This window comes from Ammodytes marinus (genome assembly GCF_949987685.1).
Source record: "Ammodytes marinus genome assembly, chromosome: 8".
Classification (NCBI taxonomy): Eukaryota; Metazoa; Chordata; class Actinopteri; order Uranoscopiformes; family Ammodytidae; genus Ammodytes; species Ammodytes marinus.
The window spans coordinates 11,399,897-11,423,113 of NC_137212.1; the positions used below are offsets into that span (position 1 = coordinate 11,399,897).

Genomic DNA, 23,217 nt, shown 5'->3' on the forward strand with positions numbered 1-23,217 from the left:
TAAGTTTTTCTACCTGAATCAATTTGCTTTAGCACAACAGTTGATAAAGTTGACAGCAAGAAAATGTACTTTTACACGCAAAAAAATATTATTGTGAAAAACACATGCTTACAACAGCACCATGAGGTTCTCTCCTTCATGGCCAAGGGGAAAAGGGAGGGGCTTGAAAACATAATGCTCACATGACAAAAAATGTGTTCCGTTGCCTAGATATAGGGGGGTGTCTCACATTACCTGATGTCTATAAATAAAAAATAAACTAAAATCCTGGGCCAAAAACAGCTAAAGTAACTAGCTTTAGTAGCTCCATCAGCAGCCTTACATTTCTCTGGAAAATTGTCTGCCCTGCAGCAGTTGCAGTGGTGTTACATTTTTTTTACCCCAAATGTCATTATCCCTGAAAAAAAACAGATGGTCCTCATTGCAAAAGCTTTTATTTTTCACAATCCCTAGATACGAGGTGCTTTCAAAGCAGGCAGTTCCTCCGATCACAGTTTTCTTACTCACTTTTCACCAGTCATGGCCTGCAGCTACTTTGAATGCATGAATGCACTGCAGACCTAAACGCAAGAGAAAATCTTATACCCAAAAGGCCACCAGTTCATTCTCTTTGAGAGCCGTTATGCCTCGATCAAAAGTAACAGGTGTCGTTGTAGTGTACTTGAGGAAGATATCGAATCTCTACTTGATATAATTCCACATGGATAGCAGCCTTCAGTCTACACTGACGTTTGAAATACAGTTTATTTTCTTTACATTCTATGACATATATGAGCCTGTAGGCGCGGCACAGGTTACGCATAAAACAGGTAAAAATTTATACAGATAATGTTAAGTGTAAATTAGCATTAGGAGAAAGAATTGACATTGTGATCAACTCAAAAGAAAGACAGTCGAGTATGAACAAGGAGGAATATCAGCTGAGATCTACAAAAACTGTTAGTTTTAGGTTTGACCCAGTGACGCCACAATAGGAATACCAGACACAATCACTCCTATTTAAAATGACATTTATCTAAATAGTTCTATAAGACTAAAAATCACCCATTTAAAATATAATCATTTCCCAAAACCAAAAGTGACATCTACAAATCACTTGTTTTGTCCGACCAACTGTCGAAAACCCCAAGATATTTGGTTGTACAAGCAGCAAATCTTCACAATAGTGAAGCTGGAATTGTAAAGCATTTACAATGCCCTGAATGCTATTGTAATCATATAATTTCAAAATTTGTTTTATGTACTGTAGATGTCAACATTTTGGCAAGTCTTTGGAATAATTACTAACAGTTTAACAAAATAACCTACGGTCTAAAGAAAAACACATTATCCAAATCAGAGAAAGATAAAGTGTCCTTTGTACCAAAGCAAATCATACCATTTCTACTGCACATAATAATGAACATAATAGAGATGTAATGATAGAAAAAAGAGATTGCTTCATAACCATTCCTGTTTTGTATTGTGTCTTACATACATTGTTATCCCACCTGTCTTGAGGGTTTTTAATTCATAACACAAATCTGAGTCGTCTGGAATGATGTACAATTAAAGATATTCCAGGACAAGAAAAGCATGACAGTGGTGTTGAGTTGGTGTCAATGAAGCTGGCTGACAAATTGCTCTTACTCATACCTACGGTTCAAACCAGCTGGCTTTCTACCATCATCATTCAATGCTGTGCTGTTACTGCAGACCGTATTCACACTGGCAGCTCTGTAGAGTGTCAGAAAAGAACTGAAATAATATAGTCAAGGTAATATGCTGACAGTGAGGGCAAAGGAACACTTTGTCTCAGCGGCCAAAGTAACATGACAGCCTTTTTTAATGCCAATTCAACTCTACAGATGCTGATGTCTAAGAACTCAAACTATCTATTCGCGTTTGTACACACACAGATCTACCCATAGCATTCTACTAGTGAAACCTGAGTCTGGTACATACTGTGTCAAATTCATGTGACTGTATTAAGGAAAAATCTGTACAATGTACATTATACTGGTTTTTATATGTATATAAATATATACAGTATAATAAATGGAATAGCAGTGAAGGGGTTCATGGATTAATTTTCACTTCTGGAAGCTGAAGACAATAGCTCTAACTACTGAGGGTGAGGGGTGACAAAGTAGCAAAAGCTAGTGTCATATTCTGACATTTCAGTGCAGACGAGCCAAAAGCATTACTTGCGACAAAGACAAAATCGTCATCCAGTCTGATTCTAGCTTATTATTGTAGCTGCCTGATATGGAAATGCATCAAACCTTTGCACAAAAGGTTAAATGCTTAGAACAGACACAGTGTGCAGTTTATATCTCGTGTATTTATTTCTTGTCAAATGCACAACCATTTTTAAGCCCAATAATGTAACACAAAAAATGTGGATAGGATTCAAATGGGACTAAAACTATTTTAAATGTGTAAACACCCTGCTAGCTTGATACAGTAGCTTTATGGTTAAGCTGCATACCACATTAAGTCAATGGCCAATGTTCAATTAAACTTTTGTTGCATATAACCTCTTTTTTCCATTGCAGGAAGCTCTGGTCAGTATAGTATGACAGTACATATAAAAATAGACAGGATATTGGGAACAAGGTTAGGTGTTTACTATCAGTTTTAAGAATAAATAACAAGAATAAGTGAAATTCCCTGGTGTTACTCTAAGACACATACTGTCTGCAGTAAACCCCAATATACAAAATACTGTAAAAGACAAACATAAATGGCAGAAGCGTAATGCTAATGTACACCATGTTGCAGAGTCCATGTGTCTCTATATACATACATATTCCTTTCTTCCTCTTTCAATCTCCAGTGTAAAAGAAAAGCTTAATATCTTTTTAGCGAGTATCTCCTCAGCACTCAGTCAAGGGACAGAGAGACAGTACTTCAGCTTGTGTGTGGAAAAAACCTCTGTAGTGAGACGAGGCGCGGCATTGCAGCAAGCAGTGTCTAAGGAGCAGAGTGAAGTGACAGCGATTTCTTTTTTTAATGCCTGTTCGGCTGCATCTTATCCCAAGGATGGTCTTGTTGTCATTTTCTCTATTTCTATCTTGTAGGAAACATACAGAGACTGTCCAAATATGAAGGGTTGGTGTTTGCTGCATATTGCACCAGAGGACCCATAGTGATGTAATGTGAGGATCCTCACATTTCACAAAAAACATATTGAATAAAATAATTTGTTGTCACTTTAATAAAATATAAATTTAATAGCTTTTTCCTTTGTATTGCTTTGTTTCTCTTTGTGCAAATTTCCAAATTAAGAAATACTAAAAGCAAGGCTGTGTTGTCGAACCAGCAATTAAAACAAAAAGAGGTGAAGCACAGACACTGGCCATTTATCTCTTCTCCTGCACTGTTCAGGTTAGAACGAGAAAGGGATGAAATACTGAGCCAAACAGGGAGTCACACACAGACCTTCATCAGCCGAACTGATGAGGTTTAAAGGGCAGTTTACTGTTAGCGAATCATCACTCGCATCTGTTGGCTCACATCTACACCATCATCTCTCAAAGTGCACAGAGCCCAAAGAACAGCCAGGCACAGGCAGCCTATAGGAGACATCCACTCAGTCAGTGTTATTTCATGGGCTTTTTCTCCCAAAACACCGACAAGTACCATTATTGAAATCACAGCCTCCTTTATTATATTGTTACATGTACTCTAATAGATAACAACAGTTGAGAGAATAAATTAGTCTGTTTTTCACAACTTGCAAAAACAGGTAATTTCCATTAAATTACATGCATAATGTTCAATTCTCCAAGGATGCAATAACAAAAACTCCAGAAATGGAAGTTCCAGGTTTTTAATCGTGAGTTATACAGAACAGCGTAACTGGTCAGCAACATTATGAAAATTATAATTCATGTTGACAAAATACACCAAGCAGAAATGTTCCCAATACAGGTTACTGAGGGCAGGTAATATAAGATTTCCCCAACAGCGTTGCCTTCTCAATGCTTTTCAACCACTACAGGTTAATTGGATTACACGCTAACCGACTGAGTTGCCAGGCTTCAAGGCATGCCCCGTAATGAATTGCTCTTCAACACTACAGACACTTCTACAGGTCCAACAATGGGAATGGTATTGTGCAGACTATACTCCAAATATAATGAACTCTTACCTAAACATAATGACATAAAGGGGAGCATACCTTAACCCTGCTCCTTTTATGACACAGTTGTTACAGATAATAATTAACTAATAACCTTAATAAAATAAAATAAAAACAAACCACCTGACATTCAACATCTACTCATGTATGGGGTTTTGGTTAAGGAGCCAAACCATTGTGCCATAGCATGCCAGCAGCAATTGATTTACAACCCAGGCTAAATCTCATGAATTCTAAAATAATAACACATTGACAGTCATTTATCATAGCACCTCTTTGTCTCCTAGAAGTTATTTGTCACCTAAACAGGGTATAGAGGTTGGAGATGTTTAGTGGTAAACAGTTGTAGGTATTTGTGAGGTGTGTTGTGCAAATAAACAAATTTCCCCGCAAGCAATAAAGTAGGCCTATCTTCTTCTAAAGTAGCCATACCTCATTTATTTTAAGCAGAATCAGTCTTATTAGACCATCCCATGTTTAAGTCTCTACCCCGCTAAATTATAATAGTAGGCCTAATATAGTCTAATAATAGGCCTAATATAAATTGTCAAATCAAATTAATGCACCCTAGCTTTGCACTCAACATTTCATGATATAATAATTAAAGGGGAGAAGTCACAGGGAGTTCAATCTAGCCTACTAGGCTATAGATAATTCGTCTCTACTGACTAACACATTTTTTTTGCTTCGGTCATATTCAGTTCGGGTTAGTCTTTTTCTGTAAAGCCTATAGGCTTAGGTCCTACCTGTAAGAATGTTCAGAAAGCTAACTTAGTTAAAGTGAATAATTCAGCCGATTTACGGTGACTTTGGACTTTTGGATGGAAATGGGTTTACCGTTTCGGCGGGCAGGGCCAGGACATGCGGGGTTTCCTCAGCCCGGGTCGCAGCTTCTCCAGGGTTCGGTTGCGGCACAGGTAGCGCTCGGAGTCCGAGTGGAAGCGCTGTCTGATCCGTATGTGAGTCCTCGGTTGCCGCCAAAGATGTTTGGGTGGCTTGGCGAGCCCCGCTCCCTCCCTGCTAAGCGTGGCGCACTCCATCTCCTACTATACTTGTTTTACTTTTTGTTTTCAATTTAACTAAAGCCGCGTTTTGGTATTACAATGGTTTAAGAGAAAGCGTCGTTGGGCAGTCTGTCTTTGAGTTTGAGGAGGAAACCCGCGCTTCAAACGGTTAACGGGCAGAGAGCGGCTCGCGTTGCTTGTTAGTGCTGTCCACGAGCCGGAGTGCTGTACAACTCAGAGCCACCCATTTAATATTAACACCCATCTCTCTCTCTCTCTCTCTCTCTCTCTCTCTCTCTCTCTCTCTCTCTCTCTCTCTCTCTCTCTCTCTCATCTCTCTCTCTCTCTCTCTCTCTCTCTCTCTCTCTCTCTCTCTCTCTCTCTCTCTCTCTCTCTCTCTCTCTCTCTCTCTCTCTCTCTCTCTCTCTCTCTCTCTCTCTCTCTCTCTCTCTCTCTCTCTCTCTCTCTCTCTCTCTCTCTCTCTCTCTCTCTCTCTCTCTCTCTCATCATCTCTGCTTAAAGGTCTCTCTCTTCCCTGTTGTAGGCCTACTTATTCAAATGTAAAGATTTGCTACTTCTCTAGAAAAATGGAAACTGAATTCCAATTCAATCTACTCTTTTTTTCAACAATATAGCCTAATCCACTCGTGCACATTTAATGTCCACAGAACCTGATGATCAAGTGTTAACTGTCAAATGCCAGAATTCAGTAAAAAGGGTGTGTGTGTGTGTGGGGGGGGGGGGGGGGGGGGGGGGGGGAGGGTTCTTGTTCTCCCTTAATCATTATTCATGTCTGGACAGCACACAAGTGCATGCCATTACTGAATGTATACAATTATAGAATGCCAAAGACCTAATCCACCTATGACCTTTCAGTGACAAGCCTCTTCCTGTGAATGTAGGCTAATTACCAAGTTTTTACGAAAGAGAAGAGGGCTTGTATAATTAACACGAAACCACAAAACATATTCCACCCTTCTTCCTGTGTGTGTGTGTGTGTGTGTGTGTGTGTGTGTGTGTGTGTGTGTGTGTGTGTGTGTGTGTGTGTGTGTGTGTAGGGCTGCAACTAACAGTGTGTTTTGGTCCGTTAAATGTCAGAAAATTGTGAAAAATGTTGATCAATTTTCCAAAGCCCATGTTGACATCCTCAAATGTATTGTTATGTCCAAAACACACAGATATTTCAGTTTACTGTCATAATAGGATTAAAGAAACCAGAAAACATTCACATTTGAGTAGTTGAAATCTGAGAATTTGGTAAATGTTTATTAAAAAATTTCTCAAAAACGATTAATTGATTATCAAATAATTGGCGATTATTTTAATAATCGATTAATAATCGATTTGTCGATTATTCGTTGCAGCTCTGTGTGTGTGTGTGTGTGTGTGTGTGTGTGTGGGGGGGGGGGGTCATTGGAGAGAGGACAAATAGGGCTTCTGTATTCAGAAATAAGTGGAATTACTGTGGAATAATGTCAAAAGTGTCAGCGATGAGCTAGATACAAATCATTTCCATCGAAAACAGGCAGCTGTTGAAAACATGATCCTGCATAAAGTTTAGACAAGATACTACAACTGAAACCTTAATTGTGATGGGCTGCCGTCAAATAATGTATGAGTGATGCCTATAGTGACTATTAAAAAAAGCACAAGAACAGCAAGAGCACTAAATCTCCAGAGCATGTACTGTATAACTGCAGTTTGAAAGAAAGAAAGATGTCACTGACCGGAGTTCATCATGACTGGCCAGTGCTTGGCTGTACAGCACTTCCAGTCGGTCCAGTGGCAGAACATGTGTTGCAGACGGCCTTCGGTTGTTACAGTTCTCCTGGCAGGAGTGTCTCCTCCACAGCGGAGGAAGCACCGGCGGCCCGGAGAAACGCCGCCGCACCGCCTGGTTGGCCACAGGCATGGACTCTCGACGACCCTACACCCCGAGAGAGAGAGAGAGAGAGAGAGAGAGAGAGAGAGAGAGAGAGAGAGAGAGAGAGAGAGAGAGAGAGAGAGAGAGAGACACACACACACACACAGGAAACAAACTGGTTCAGAATATACACTCAGTTCACAATGTGTTATCCAATTTAAACTAATGCAGTCTAATAACAGTTGTGTTATACATCCTGACTACATGAAGGTTATATTTATGTTTTAGGGAGGTGTTCATTGAACCTACTGGTCATTTTTGAGGCTGTTCATAGACTATAGTGCTGTATAATTGTATTGCATCAATCTGAGAGATGTTTATACTAAGCCAACCTGATTTATGTAAACTCTACACTATGTGTGGTGGTGCACTAAATATTAGAAACATTCTCTCTGTTTAAGGCAATTAATTAAGTTCAACAGCACTAAAAACTCGAAAGAGACTCCAAAATAACTATTCAGTTGATGAATTGGCACAATATTTTGTACCAACGTTCATGGTTCCCGGACTACGACTCCTAATGACTGTGGTGATCCCCCAGGCTTTTACTCTAGAGCCACCATCACGTCAGAGATTCAATTTGTCAGACACTCTTTATACCATTTCATCAACCTTACACACTGTATATGAATTGTTCATCTTACATACTGTATATATACATATGTGTTTAATACTGTATGGACGCACAATGTACCCTCCAAGCATGTTTTGCACTCTATCATTCCAATTAGTTGCAATAAACAACAACATAAATGCCTCAAAACTCCATTAATAAAACATTAGAGATTAGATTTTAATGTCCCACAGAGATGAAATATAATTTAATTAGTTGCCAGCCAGCCAGCCAGCCAGCCAGCCAACTAGATAGATAGATAGATAGATAGATAGATAGATAGATAGATAGATAGATAGATAGATAGATAGATAGATAGATAGATAGATAGATAGATAGATAGATAGATAGATAGATAGATAGATAGATAGATAGATAGATAGATAGATAGATAGATAGATAGATAGATAGATAGATAGATAGATAGATAGATAGATAGATAGATGGTAGTCCAAATGATCAGAGGAGTCCTGCCATAACAAAATAAACTGCTTTCTGAAATAAAAGCAGTTTAAAAAATAAATTTAATTAATAATAAATCCACACAAATTATGGAGGGATATGTGGCTTCTGTCTGATCGGCCCCGGTGAGTATTGCAGGCGAAGCACAATCACTTTTCACATCTGACACAAAGTAAGTACTCAGTTTGCCTTCTTCCCTGACCATTAAATTGGCTTTGTTTTTCTTTGCATGTTCTCCCCGCAAATCTCCTTAATATCCGTTGAGGCCTTGCAATGAATTACAGCAGCGAAACACGTCAGGCAGAGAGTGTCTGATTCTGCCTGTTTGTGTGTGTGTAAAAAAATACTTAACCTAGACCACTTCTCCTCATTACAAAGTTTCAGATGAGATTTAGGTAGCCGAGAAAACACATGAACCCAAAGATCCATGTCCATTCCCTCCCCTGGCACCCATTAGTTCCGAGCCTCCGTTTGAAATGTGTGCTTCACCAGGTGGCTTAGAATGAGGTGATAGAGATTGATCCGCCATCCTACAAGCTGAGTGTCTCATCTCCCTATTCAGTGCTGTCATGCGTCAAAGACCAAAGAGGCTCAGGCCCATCATTGTCTATACCGTGTGCTATTGCATATTGACATTAATCTTGTGGATGTAAAGATCTGTTTTTATTTACCTTTGGTTATTTTCTCCCAGTGACTATACATTGGGGGTTAACCTTTTTATTGCATATAAGGGCTCCACAACGGTGGAATCGTTGCCTCCAAGGGGAGGATTACGTTTGAAAAGAGATGTGTGTATAGACAAGCTGACCATTATAGAGACGCAGTATTGTTTAAATATGGGCAAAATGTCTCACAATTTTAAAACAGCCTCTCCTTGACGACATTTGTGGTGTTTCACTCGGCTGTATCAGACCTCTCTGTTCAATCAAATGTACACTTTTACACTATACATGGACCTTGAGTGGTGATTGTTTTGTCAGCGGCTGTTTCATAAGTGGTTTTCTCATCCTGTAAGCCCAGTCAGAATATAAAGTGCACTGAACAATGTAAAAAGTGGAACATCTACAGCTCCATCTGCTTCATTTGCTCATGAAGGCCGTATGAAGGGACTTTGACTGGCGGCCAAGAATGAACTGTCAGGCTCATTGTTGAGCAAGTCGATGAGAGGCCCACAAGTCCTTTTCAGTACCACCACATCACTTGTTTTGTTCCTTAATTTACAATTGTTCTGCTGCTATAACTCCTTACTTGGATGTTACAAGTTCTGACGAGTACTGTTGGTGTCAATAGCATTGGGTTTTGTACAGAATCACACTCACAGAGAATTCACTTCATACGCTGCAGTATTCTTTCAAATGCACTCAATAAACCAGGTTGTGTAAACCCACTGACTGCTCGGTAATCAGATGTCTCTCTTCTCTGTAACCTTATTTTGGAGGCATCACTAGTCAAATGTTTAGCAGTGTAACTTGACTTATTTCGATTTCAAAGGGGCTACTTTGTGATGTTTTTGCAATATAAATATAACGCTCTCATTTGCATCCAGCCAAGCATCTGTCACAACTCTTTTCTCCCTTATTTATTTTTTTCATGTATGCATGTGCATGATAATTATGAAGATGGTTATGCAGGAGAAGAGATATAGCTTGGGAAATCAGGTTTATCTAATCAAAGAAACCAGGTTCCTTGTGTTTTATTAATATTTTACAAATATCTATTTCTAGTGTAGCCGACTGTAACCCAGTTACTTAGGTGCATGTAATCGCACTGCTGATTTTGGTCGACACATTTAAACATCCGCCCTGGCTGAGGTTTACGTCTGTAGTGCTTTCATATAGGGGAGAGTGGCCTAAGTTGTGCCACTTTTTACTCAAAGTGATTTTAAAGTGAGGCCTTGACAGTTATGTCTCCAACTCAAATATGTACATATATTTCAGGATGTTGTGCATCCCTGGCAATAAAAACTTTGGGTCTGAAATGAACTGTTTAAGAAATATAGCTTTCGGAAAAAAAGTTGTCTTGTGGCACAACTTGCCCCCGGTGTGGTGTAAGTTGTGCCACAAGAGAGAATACCATGTGGTAAATTGTGCCATTGATATATATCTCATAAACTGTAATGCAAGAAAAATCCATAAGACAATTACTTATTTAAGGTTTATTTAAAGTAAATAAAGTACATATTTTACAAAGATTGAAGGTCAATTTCAAAAAGATCTAGGTGGTTTGCCTGCAAAGCTCACAATGACAAAGTCACCATCATCATCTTTCTGGCCATCTGAACTCTTGTCAGTGGTGTTGTTACGTGGAATGGAGATGTCTCTTCTGAGCTACTGTAGACAATCACTTTCTTTTTGGTGACCAGCGTATGCAGCCATGCCACTGGCACAACTCTCAGAAATGTACTTCGCACTAGTTGCTCTGTGCTTGTGACTGCCACCTGACAAATGTGATTCCCCCTCCATTTCTGCCTTTAAATCAAGGCTCAAAACCCATCTGTACACCCTGGTTTTTCCTCCCCATTAACTATCTTACCTCTGCACAACTATCTTTGTTTATATTTGTGGATGTATGGTCTTTATGTCTTTTATTTTTGTTATTGTTATTTTATCTTCATTGTTTACCTACTGAATGCACTATGTACTGTCATAAATGTGCTTTTATAAATACATTTTACTTACTTATAATTCACCTAGGCCCTTTGGCACAAATCACCCCAACCCCAGAATTTTGGATAATAGGCATGATGCAGCAGTTTAGGGCTGACATCGTGCTAACTGTATAGACTCAAAGTGTAGCATACTAAAGCACTAAAACATGTGTCAAATGTTTTCAAACTTGTCTATAATTGTTCGGACACAATAATCAAAAAACCTTGATCATGGAAATTTTACTTTGAAAAAGGCAAAAAACTGTTTTTTTTATCTTAAATGTGCTTTTATCTTATTCCATGTTTCTCCCGTCTTTACAGGATGAGTCAAATGGATGGCTCTTCTTAAATATGTGGTCACATTTTTAATTTCTTCCACGGTTTTCTAGAAACAAGGGGTGGCACAACTTCCCCACCGGCACAACTTAGGCCACTCTCCCCTACTGAATATTTGTGTCAAAACAACTCAAGTAATAATAACCATCATTACTGGATTCAAATGAGTTTTCACTGTATTGCTGGTGTTTTCTCAAGCACTTACTGACATCATATTCCTCTCTAATGGTTGACATTTTGCAGGAATTAAATTGTAACCTTAATTTTAACAGCTGAATATACCTTCACTTACTGCTGCACCTCATGGTTTGCATTTCTTTTTGCTTTTTAGTTGTGTGACATTTTTTGCTCTGGCCAATCAGCAGCAGAGAGGAAGCAGCTGGCCGTATTAACAGCTGGGTGAGTATCTGCCCAGCGACACACAGGGAGTGAGAATGAGATGGGGGCAGTTAGTTGTGGTGTGTGATCAGATGGGGAAGCAGGAGCTCTGCCGATATAAACCAATGACCTAATGGAACTTGTCCTCGCAACGCTTCCCCTCTAATTAATACAGCACTGTCATTGACTGGGACTCACACTCTCTAAAAGTGCTCTTCATATATTCAGCACAGAGTGGCAGCAGAAAAAACTAGGACTTAAACCCCAAACCTCAGCTGTATCAGAGTATTGTCTCATCACAGATGAGCTCAGTTCATATGAATATGTAGAGCCACAATAACAAAGTAGTTACTGGAAACTTAAACTGTGTAGTGGTTAGAGTGTCGTCCCCCCAAGGCTCAGTCCTCCCTGCAGCGACCCGGTTCAAATCCGAGGGGAATGACATGTCTCTGCATGTCATTCCCCTCTGTACCCAGTTTCATCTCTATCTCTCTGTACAGTCAATAAAAAGCCTGCAAAAAAAATTTGATTAAATCTTTTTAATAATAATCGAAATTCACCATTGCAGCATTTGATTCTGGTGCAAAAATAAAATGTGTGGGGCGCCCTTAGCTCAGTTGGTAGGGCGTCCCCCCCCCCCCCCCCCCCGGGCCGGGCCCAGGAGCAGACCCGGGTTCGATTCCCACCCGCGGTCGTTCTCTGCATGTCACTCCCCTCTCTGCCCCATTTCACCTCTGTCTCTCTGCACTGTCAATAAAAGCATAACAATGCCCAAAAAATATCTTTAAAAAAAAATGCGTGGGGGCACTCCCGTGGCTCACCGGGTAGGTTTGCTGCAACCACCAGGGTTCGCCCTTTAATCAACATTTTCTGTCTGGGACATTTTATTTTACTTTTAGAGATTATCATGTTCTATGCAGTCGGCAAAACAATAACAATCCAACAGATTGCTGCAGCAAGCATAGTTTAGGTGAATCTGCTCCTTCCTAATTTAGTTACATTATGACAACTGTAACTGTCACTTTTATTTTTCATCTTGGATTTATGACCTGAAATTTTTTTTCTCTGATAATACTGTCTCCCTGACTCTCTCCGTCTCTCACTTTTGCACAATCAGTTGATTAGCCTGCACTAAATTAGAGCTCTTGAGTCACCAAACACAGAAAATCCATAATTCTGCTTTTTGTGTTAATTATAAAAGTATTTATGTTTTTGTTAGGAGAGCAGCGTGCTTAATATATAGGATTAATCCTTTCTGCTACAAAGAGATTCCCCAGTCAAAATAAAACTGAAATAGTAGCGAAAGAAGCCCCCCGATACTGTTGTTGAGCGCTAGCTGTGGCAGCTTAGATGTCTGCTGTGAACATAGTCCCACATGCATCATACGTTCAACAGCAAGGGTATCCAACAATCCACTGGGCTTCCATCTGCTCCACACAGCAAATCTATCTATATACCCTATTTCCTTGCTTAAAACACACACACACACACACACACACACACACACACACACACACAGTGATGGTCTAATCAGGGATGATGAGAGCATTTCATTGATCCTCCACAAACTCATGACAGCGATCAAAGACACCACTGTTTCCCTAATTGGGAAAATTAATATCAAGTCATTATAATGGAGAGAGGAGCTGAACTGGATGAACCTTCCCACTGTGCCAGTTATGTGTGTGACATGTGTGAGTGTTTAGCTGTGGCGCAGACTGCCTCTGTTGCGAGGCTGAAAACATTCACCTGTCTGAATGTATAATTACGCCCAGTGGTGCAAAAAGCATGATTAGCATCTCTCCACAAATAGAGCCAGACTCTAATCAACCCTCTCCTTCTCGATCCCCCTTACCGTCGCTCTGTGGGCGTGTGCCGTGATTAACTCTGCAGGCAGAATGTTTTCGTGAAGAATTTGTGCATTTAAAGAGAGCAGCCGGGTTCGAAAAGCTCTGGGGGTTCTTGGTCACATTTGTCTGCTCCTTTTCCTAAACTCTTGTCAGGTGATAAATATGAAGCTTAACCAGAGTAACAGTGTGAACGTTCCTGAAATTTAGAGCCATCTAGAAAGGATATATATTTACAGATTTAGGAGGATGCTGTGCAGTATTTCTATAGGAAGGAAAATAAGTTAAGTCTTCTTGTACACATCGGTTCAGAGACAGCGAGGCACTATTGCTGAGGCCATACCCAGAGGGGTTTTTCTTTTATTTGCGGGGACAGTGAAAGATAAACTTCAGATCACTGACTTGTGCTATGTGTTGCATGGTCAAAGCAACGGCTTGTGCAGTTGTAAAAAACACAGTAATGGTGTTTATGGGAGTTTTGGAAGTAAGAGATACCAAAGAGATAAGATCAGTTAATCAGTTAAGGCTTCTGTTTTTATGGTTACTGGCAGTAATCTGATTGAAGCGGCAGACATAAATTAACATCTAATTACTTTGTCATCTGACTTGTGGTGTTGCTAATGTTCTTTAGATACCGATATGCTGAGTGCATCCAAATGAAAATGAGTTTGAAACACAGTTGTGAAAGAAACACAGATACTATCAGAGTGAGTAACAATAAAGTATTTTTAGTTCAGCCATTTTATGAATGTTACAGTACAGACGTGAAACTCTGAAATATAATCTAACAGCTTCCATTAAAAAATGCATTTGCCTCATCACTACCTAACCTGTGTATGGAGAAGGTAAATGCCCCACTGTAACTTCTGGACCTTCAATCGAATGATTATGATCAAATTAAGAGTCACCTACTTTCCCTTGAAAATATATTCATATCCCAGTTGCCACATCTGGCAAATTCATCCAAACAAACAGTCATTGAAGCGAGCTCACCATTATGTGTAAGAAAATACCAAAACCCTTATTTAAAATGTTTCCAACTTCTCAACAATCGATTTGACTGTGATAAGGTCACTGTGAGCGTGCAAGTTTGAATGTGTGCGTGTGGGTCTCCTTAGTCTTTATTAACTGCGAACAAAGCCATGAAGTAATACACACTTTTATAGCCTTGAGTTAATCCAAAGTGCAAACATAGTCATCATCAGACAGAAAGACAAGAGTCGTGACCGTGACACACAGCTGCAGAGTCAGACTGAGGACACCAATCAGTTAAGTAAACCACAGACTTGATAAGGCAGAGGTGTGTGTGTGTGTGTGTGTGCGTGCGTGCGTGCATGCGTGTATAATAAAAGATATTATTTACCTCAAGCCATGACATTGATGCTGTTTAGATGTTGAAGCAGCAATACAGCAACTGGAACAAAGCAAAAAAAATACAGTAATTCATTTAAGTATTCAGTTTTGTCAAAAAACCTAAGTACAAGTCGATTCTGGTGAGCTATGTTCTGCTTGTACCGTCTCATGTGACAAGGTGAACTCTAATTACTTACTGCCAAATAAATCCTCCACCACTTCATTATCTGGCTTTCAAAAGTCATTTTCACAGAAACCCGAAACACTTACACACTCGTCATTCACATAAAGAATACATAAGACATAAGAAGATAAAGAAACAAATGTAGAATATATGAAGTAAGGATGTAGGTCTCTAATATAGGTCAACAAGAAAAATAAAAGTGGCCTAGAAAAAGTAACCATTAATGAGGTCTCTTCTCCATAAAGTATTCATATGACTCATGAACACCACCTGTCATTACCATGTGCTCAGTGATGGCAGGCAGATCTGTGAGCACATCAGAGGCATACCAAAGGCTAAAGAGTCTCTCTATCCACCCAGAGAAGTGCATGACAAAGCAATTTTATAATATAGATGTACTGTTTATTCTCAAGTGCCGCACACAGAGATCTCGGCCCATAAGAGCGCCTTAGACGCAGGGGTGGAACCAAATTTAATCAAATAAACACATTCAACTATTAAAGAGATTAGGGGGCGCCCTTAGCTCAGTTGGTAGGGCGTCCCCCCCATGGGCCTTGGCCAGCAGGGGACCCGGGTTAGATTCCAGCCCGCGGTCGTTCTCTGCATGTCACTCCCCTCTCTGCCCCATTTCAACTCTGTCTCTACACTATCAATAAAGCATAAAAATGCCAAAAAAATATCTTAAAAAAAAAAAAACTATTTAAGAGACTCAAAGTGTTGTCTGGCCTTTATATTAAATTAGGATACTCCGGACATTGTTTGTAAAAAGTTATATGGATTTTTAAAAAGATTACATCGCAGGGAACCCCCCAAAAATAAAAATGAGCACTTAAAGCTGGGGTATATGATTTCTGATTGGTCAAAGTTAACATGAGCTGCACACTTTGATCAATCAGTACGATGCTCAGATTCTCTGTTCTAATTGGCTGTTGGGACTGTCCATTCACTTTGGCACGACGTTGTTGGTGTAGAGCGTGTCAGGGAGGGACCATAAGGGAGGGACCAAAGAGAACAAGTGGAGCGGTTGAGGTATTTGAATTCGAATCTCTATCCCAACTGCCATTTTATCCCCAAATCCTCCACCCCAGCTTTAATCCAAATAAATAAAATGTTTTGAAAAAATTAAAAACATAAGGTTTTGGTGTTTGGTGTCAACTTTTTTGAGGGACTCATGTTCACAAACACACACACAATAACACGCACACACATATCACAATATTCCGCCCAAGTTTTTTTTTTTTTTTTACTTTTTTTTTTATTCAGGTATATCCCATTGAGACCGAAGACTCTTTTGCAAGGGAGACCTGTTTTCCTTTCCCACGTTACCATTCACACACATTCATACACCGATAGCAGGCTAACTATCAACATTCACTCGAGGCAAGGTGGGTGAAGTGTCTTGCCCAAGGACACAACAACTATGACACAGGTGGCAGGGCGGGGATCGAACCTCCAACCCTTTGATCATCGGCCGACCCGCTCTACCAACTGAGCCACAGTCGCCCACAGAGTTAAATTAACATTGGACAAATAGGATCCAGGTATTGTCCAAACATTTCTCAACATTACCACACAATACCCATATGTAAAAACAGCCAGGAGTTGACATGATTGCTCCAAAAGTGATTGTGTGCGAGTTTTCTCTGCACTGTCACCTTTAGCTTCTGCTTGCTGTTAGCGATGCTTGAAAGACATGTTTAGCACTTTAATTGGATGTCTCTTTCCAGAATGCACCTTGGGAGTCATAGTTATATTTCCCCCAAAAGTTTTGGTCTTCTACCATCAACTTTTCAGCAATAAATAAATAAAAAATCCTTAAATATTTTGGGCTGACGGTTTCACCAGGAGGATCACATCAATGCTCCAACTGTGAGTCACTTAAGATTTCTATGGGATGAAGGAATGAACAACTTCCGAAAACCTTCCAAAAGCTTCTGAAATAGTGCCACCCGCTTTGCAAATGTATGACAAGTTGTCAAGTTGTCAGACCTCCCAGTGTATGAATCCTTCCTATAAGTATTTAAATGAACTGGATTGCTGTTTTCTTTATTCATTTCGCCTCTAAGAAAAAATCCTCATATTAAAGTTTTCTAGTGGGCTTGTAAAGGCTCATGCCCCCCGATTCGCTCCGCTACTGTCTCTGCAAGATCTATTTTGATCACTCTTCTTCCTAGTTTCCAGATGCCACTTTGACAGCATCAGCCAATGGGGCAACACTTCTTAACTTTGGTCTCTTTCTTTGTAAGGGCAATTTTTCCCTTTGCAAAATAATGACAGCCTGCTGTTGTGGAAGTTTTTAATCAGTTAAACCTTGTGGGAATAAATGAACTGAAACTTCTCAATATAAACAATTTAATAAAAGTAGATAAAACAACAGAGTTACAGAGTAAAGTTTCCAACCTGCATGGTCAGCCCCCGGCGGGACTGACACTATCTTTTGGTCAGACAGGGATTTTAAAAGCCCCCTTAAACAACGGGGGTGTCAACTAACAGATGGTCAAACAGGTCTCAGGGGTTTATTGTGGTCATTGTGGTTTATTGTGGTCAACAACAGTTGCTTAAATTAGTTTAAGCAACTGTTGTCAGCACATTTCTTAGAGGAAATGCACATGTGTTAAACTGATGTGATATACATATAGAAAAACAGATCAATATGATGGTTACAAATAAATTTGCCCTCACACCTGCCTTTTTCACTATTGTGAACTGACATTTGGTTCAGAGGATGAAGAGGTCCTTAGGAGTCTAGTTACTGTTATTTTCAATATGAGCGCCTTTTCTGCAATGACATCTTATAAAAGCTGCTGTGAGGGATGTCTATTCAAGGGCCTAATTGGAAACCTCTCAGACCCTAATGAGTCCCCTAATCAGAGAGACAGGTACCTTAGCAAGGTCAACTACTCAAGTCTTCAGGACAAAATATGAAAATAAGGCTCAGCTGAAAGAGAAAGCTAGAGGTTCTTGTCAGCTGTAGCTGCCTGCAGTCCGGATTTCAACATTTCAAAAGCATTTCTCACATTCACTAAAGCGTATATTCAGCAAGGCAGTGGAAGTAAAAATGCTGTTAATTGAACCATTTTAAATACATTGACGTATCATTTAGGTCACATCATCTAGTGCTCCAATTACATTTAAGTTCACATTGTGTGTGTCACAAGCCCTGACACAGCAAGGGCTGTAATGATTAACCATCTCAGCTGTGTTGTCGCTGTCTTAAATTCTACAATCAACTGTCATAAAGTGAACACCCAAGGCGTCTTGTGATGCTGTCGTAGCAATGACGCACAACATATAGGCTTGTTAAAACCTGAGCTGATAAGGAGTCAACAATATGATTCAGGCTTTTGTATTGAAATCCTTCATTCTGTTTCGTGGTCATCTCAGTTCAGGGCTGTCCCTTTCTTTCTAGACATTGTATATTATATATTACATTATTTATAAGGATGTCAATGCCCAATAAGCATCGTTTGTATTTTATGTAAATGGCATGTTTGTGTTAATATATTAAAAATATTCCCTATGTTAGAGGTGCTCCGAGAAAGTTTCAGTTTGTGTTCATTCTTGCAGCCCCTTTGGACCAAAGCGGTAGTGTGTTACTACGCCAGCTGTAGTTCCTGGGTGACCATACCCATGACAAAGGCATTAAGAAAACAAAACTATATACAAATAGCATTCTTTGCACTGATGGTCTTGATTGCTGTTACATGCGATTTATGATCATCAAAGGATAAATAAGACTATTTGAGAAATATTTAAAAGTTCCTCGTTGCACCTTTAAGTTCCATATCAAATAGTTTTTAAAATCACTAAGGAGCCAAACTCAGGCAAACACAAGACACAGTCATTTTGGACAGTTATCATTGAGGGACTCATATACCGTCATGTGGATCAATGCAGTTTCACAGATCTCTCTTCCTTCATTTTCAAACCATCAACTCTGCATTTTGTTAAACACAACAGCTACGACAACTGACGTCATACCTGCAAATGGAAGCCTCAACCAACAAGTCAGAAATTGCAATTTAATTAAACTGAAAAAAATACTGCTGCTGTGACAAGATTTGAAGACTGTCAAATCAAGTCTGAATTTTAGTCACCTGTTCATAAAAGTTTATTTTTCTTTCTTCTTCTCAGTAGTGATTTCTTATAGGAAGTGACAAGACAAATGCTATTTTTCTGTCAACCTGCCAGTAAGTCATACAGACAGGCGAAAGCAGATTTAGTTACAGGCTCTCTGCTTATGTTTGCAGATCAAACAGCTTCAGATGGCTATGGAAGAAAAGAGCAGGAGGGTGCTGCAGTTCATAGCAGGAGCAGAACGCCATCTAGTGGAGACACAGCGGACGGCCATAGCTTCTTTTTCTGTGTCTCTTGTTGAATTGATGACTATATAAAGTTCCTCACGTCTGAGAAACAGGTCTGACGGAACAACTCTAAACCTCGAGGAGCTTAACAGAGGCTCTGGGCAGAGTCATGCGAGAGTGTGCAAGTTTACACCAGCATTTCTCTTTCAGGCTGGAACCGGTCTGACACAAACTCTTCCAAAAAACTAGTTTTTGTTCCTTCCCATTATGAAAGTTGTGTTTGAGATAAAGAAATGATGACGGATTTAAAGACAAAAGTTCCAGCTGCAGCTTCTCGCTCTTCCACTGAATAAAGGGAAAGGAAGGAGATAAAGACAACAGGAGGGAACGCATAAATATTTTGGGGAAATACATTCCACATTGGTTTGCTCATGAAGCAACAAGCTCAGTGCAGCTTCCATTACAACACAATACACAACCTTGCCTGGAAGCTATACTACGCTGGTCTCTTGGTGCACACTATATGGGATGCTATACAAATATTACAACAAGGCGAGTCCCTATGGGAGTAGCCTGTTACATTAATGCATTCCAGGGCAAAATTTCAAAGTCTATGTCTTTTTACAGGAGTTTTTATGTAAACATTTTTATTTATTTATTTATTATTCTTCCGGACAATTACACACAATACACAATTTTCTCTTTGCATATTCATACATATTACTTTGTGTTATCGTCCGAAGGGTGGCAGGAGAAGCCAAAGGCTTATCAGGTCCCGCCCGCACTGCCATCAGATTCAGATACACCGATACACAGCTACTGATACAGTTAAAACTATTTTATTTTTTATTTTATTTTTTTTAAGAAGATGATTCCAATACACAGACAATTTTAGGTCTCCTTATTCATTGCCAGTGTACAACAGACATGCTTTCCATTTTCCTCTCTGCGTGTGACAATACAGATACAAATTCTTCAGTCAGTGAATGACTTTTTTAAGTAAATCAATGTTTGTATCCCCACAGATAAATATCTTCTTTTGATTTGCCTTTGAAAGTAATTCTCCCATGTAAAATACGAAAGAAAACGTGATGTTAAGCTACACAAACACACTATTGAATTCCATGATTGTGTTATATGGAGGAGATATTACATTAAATATGCTGTTAGTGTAAAATCACTGAAGACTTATCACTTTATGCCTTATATGTTTCTATTGTCACAGTAGGCTAGTAGTCCAGACTCCCACAAGGAAGTGAGATTTTCTGATTATTCTTTTTTACACTTTTCCTTATTTACTTTACATGGTAAACCTGTTCATGTGAAGACATTTGCTGACTAACTGAACTCATCTGACGAAATAGCCTATCACAGTTTTAAAGTGTGGAGGTAGCCAACATTTTAACGACTCGTTTTCACTCACCTCAGCAGCGTCCTCTCTCTCGCCTGGTTTCCCCCTCTCCTGCAGAACAAAGCAGCTGGACCTGTCAGGGGTGTCCGTCAGGTAATGCTGCTTAAGTTAACGATGGTTCCCATGTCTATTGGTTCGGCTCATGGGGTTCGGCCATGGACCTATAGGGTTCGGCTTTGCCTACTTTGTAGGTAGACTTCAAACTATGCAACATTAAGCGCTGGTGCCCTGCCGTCACCGTGACGTCGACGGATGGATCATGTGACAGGAAGTCTAACTCCAGGACGTAAACAACTTTACTACGCCAAACCACGAGTAGGTTTCCTCTGCATATTTACCATGATATTTACTGATCAACACTGGCATGATGACATTTCTTGACACAAACACAAACATACACACACACACACACACACACACACACACACACACACACACACACACACACACACACACACACACACACACACACACACACACACACACACACACACACACACACACACACACACACACACACACACACACACACACACACACACACACACACACACACACGCGCGCACACACACACACACACACACTCACTCACACACTCACTCTTCCATTTCACACACACACACACGCGCGCGCAGTAGCACACTTTTGTATTTTAATCAGTCATAATTTATTTTGTTCATTAGGCCTATCTTATGTTATTTTTCATGTCTCACTCACAATCACAATCATAATAATAAAAAGGGGTGTACATTTAAGAGGGCTGCTTTGCCTTGCTCACAAGGCACAACTTTTAATTTTATTTCCCTTTTACTTTCCTTTCTGGAACTTTGCTTTTCATTTAATTGCCAATAGGTGACAACACAGTCAAACCTTTTTATTTATGTATTATTATTATTCATACAAACAGGCAATTTAGTGATAGGCCTATTTGCACAGTAGCCTATACAATAGGTCAATAAGAAAATGGGAAATGAAGAAAGAGATAACTATGGGATGTGTCAGCCAGTCTCAGACTTCAAGCCTCATTTGAAATCCAGATGTTTGCTAAGCCAACTGGGATGCATTTCTAATTTAAAAACATATTTTGCAACTGAATTAAAAAGGGTTCTCTCACAGTCACAAATATTATTCAGTAGGCTATGTCTATAATTCAGTTATTATCAGTGATTGGGTCAGAATTGACAGAGAATTAGGGCCATTGTAGGTAGCCTATAAAATAGAATGGAGCCGAGATAAGGAGGTATCAGCAGATGTATTAGAAAAACTTGAAATTCTTTAAGATTGTGAAATCAGTCACTTTTGAGTGAAAAAAACACGGACATATTGTTTCTTCTTTGTAAAGGAACCACATTGTTTGATATGTGCTATGCCTGCAGTGGATACACCTAATCAAATAATACTTTGCAATCAGATTTAGCAATAAGGAAATACTCGTGATTTTAGCTCAGAATCTCATATTATAAGTGTTGCGTAAACCTGTTTTTATAGGGACAGTTTGTGCATGTGCGGCAGGGTAAACAAGGTTTATTACAAAGCTTTACGGCATGATGCACAGCCCACAGTTCCCTCTCTCCTTCATTAAACTCAGTTAGTGTTTGGTATAACACATCACATTATGCATCCAGACTTTGAAGACACATTGCAGTGAATTGGGTCTATTCAGAAGGAAACAATATATTGTTGGACTTTTTAATCTCAAAGAATATTCAAGTTGTTTTCTCAATTGACCACTTTAATCTTCCAGAATATTTTTCTTATTAATGTACTACTTAATTGTTTTTTTTTCCCACCGGAAACTTCATGTCCTTTTGTAAAATCTACGTAAGCCCTATATGCCTTTGAAGTCTTCTACTTCTACTTGCTGTATGTTTTTAACAGTCAAAGTGTCTCAGTGAAGTTACACAGATGCAAAGACAACAAGACCACAATCTTGTCGAGGCAAGCATTCAGCTCATCTTCCTCCCTCTGACCTTTTTTGGGTTGATCCAACGATAAAACCCTGCAGACAACAGTCCTTATCTCTGGAGTCATTTATCTAGAGAGCCTTATCATGTCTTTGTGTGGGTGATGAGACAAAAGACAGCAGTGCTGGGTTCTTCTCCTGAGCATAACATCAATATGAGTTACACGCTAAAGCAAAAACAGTGTATATTTATATTCTCTATTCTAATTTCTTAACAGGAATACTTGTTTTATTTTTAAGAATACATAGAAAATGTTGTACTTTAAACCTGTGTGTCTGACAGGTTGCCTATAATGCACAGAGATGAGGCTCATTTATGACCAATACATTCACACAGATTTGTTTAAATCATGGATATTCTGCAATCCCTGAGTGTAAACATTAGTAAAGTTAATGAGCCAGAGCAGCTTTACTACACAGATAAGATTCCATGTAGGATTAAATATGTCATCATCTTATGTGAAGAGATAGGCTACACAGAGTGAAACCATTTTTGTCTGAGCTTTACTCAAAATGTGGTGCAAATATATGTCATATTCTTGCAGACTAGTTCCAGGTTTAGTGTTAAGGCAGAAGATATCCAGTTGACCAGGATTATATTTTAACAGAGGTGCATTTGCAAGATCAGCAAGTCAAACTATAATTGTACCTGCACTTGTCAGTGT

At 39.4% G+C, this 23,217-nt stretch overlaps 1 protein-coding gene across 1 annotated transcript in view; it reads right to left on the reverse strand.

The window, feature by feature from the left end:
• Nucleotides 1-20,773, reverse strand: part of LOC307254320 (3',5'-cyclic-AMP phosphodiesterase 4C-like) — an 87,892-nt gene extending 67,119 nt beyond the window's left edge. The window contains exons 1-3 of the mRNA XM_080032652.1: nucleotides 20,602-20,773; nucleotides 14,701-14,751; nucleotides 6,858-7,057 (exon numbers count right to left, since the gene is read on the reverse strand). Coding sequence (XP_079888778.1) covers nucleotides 6,858-7,057; nucleotides 14,701-14,715 — 215 coding nt within the window. The 5' untranslated portion in view covers nucleotides 14,716-14,751; nucleotides 20,602-20,773. The remainder of the gene's footprint in view (nucleotides 1-6,857; nucleotides 7,058-14,700; nucleotides 14,752-20,601) is intronic.
• Between the last annotated feature and the right edge of the window lie 2,444 nt (nucleotides 20,774-23,217).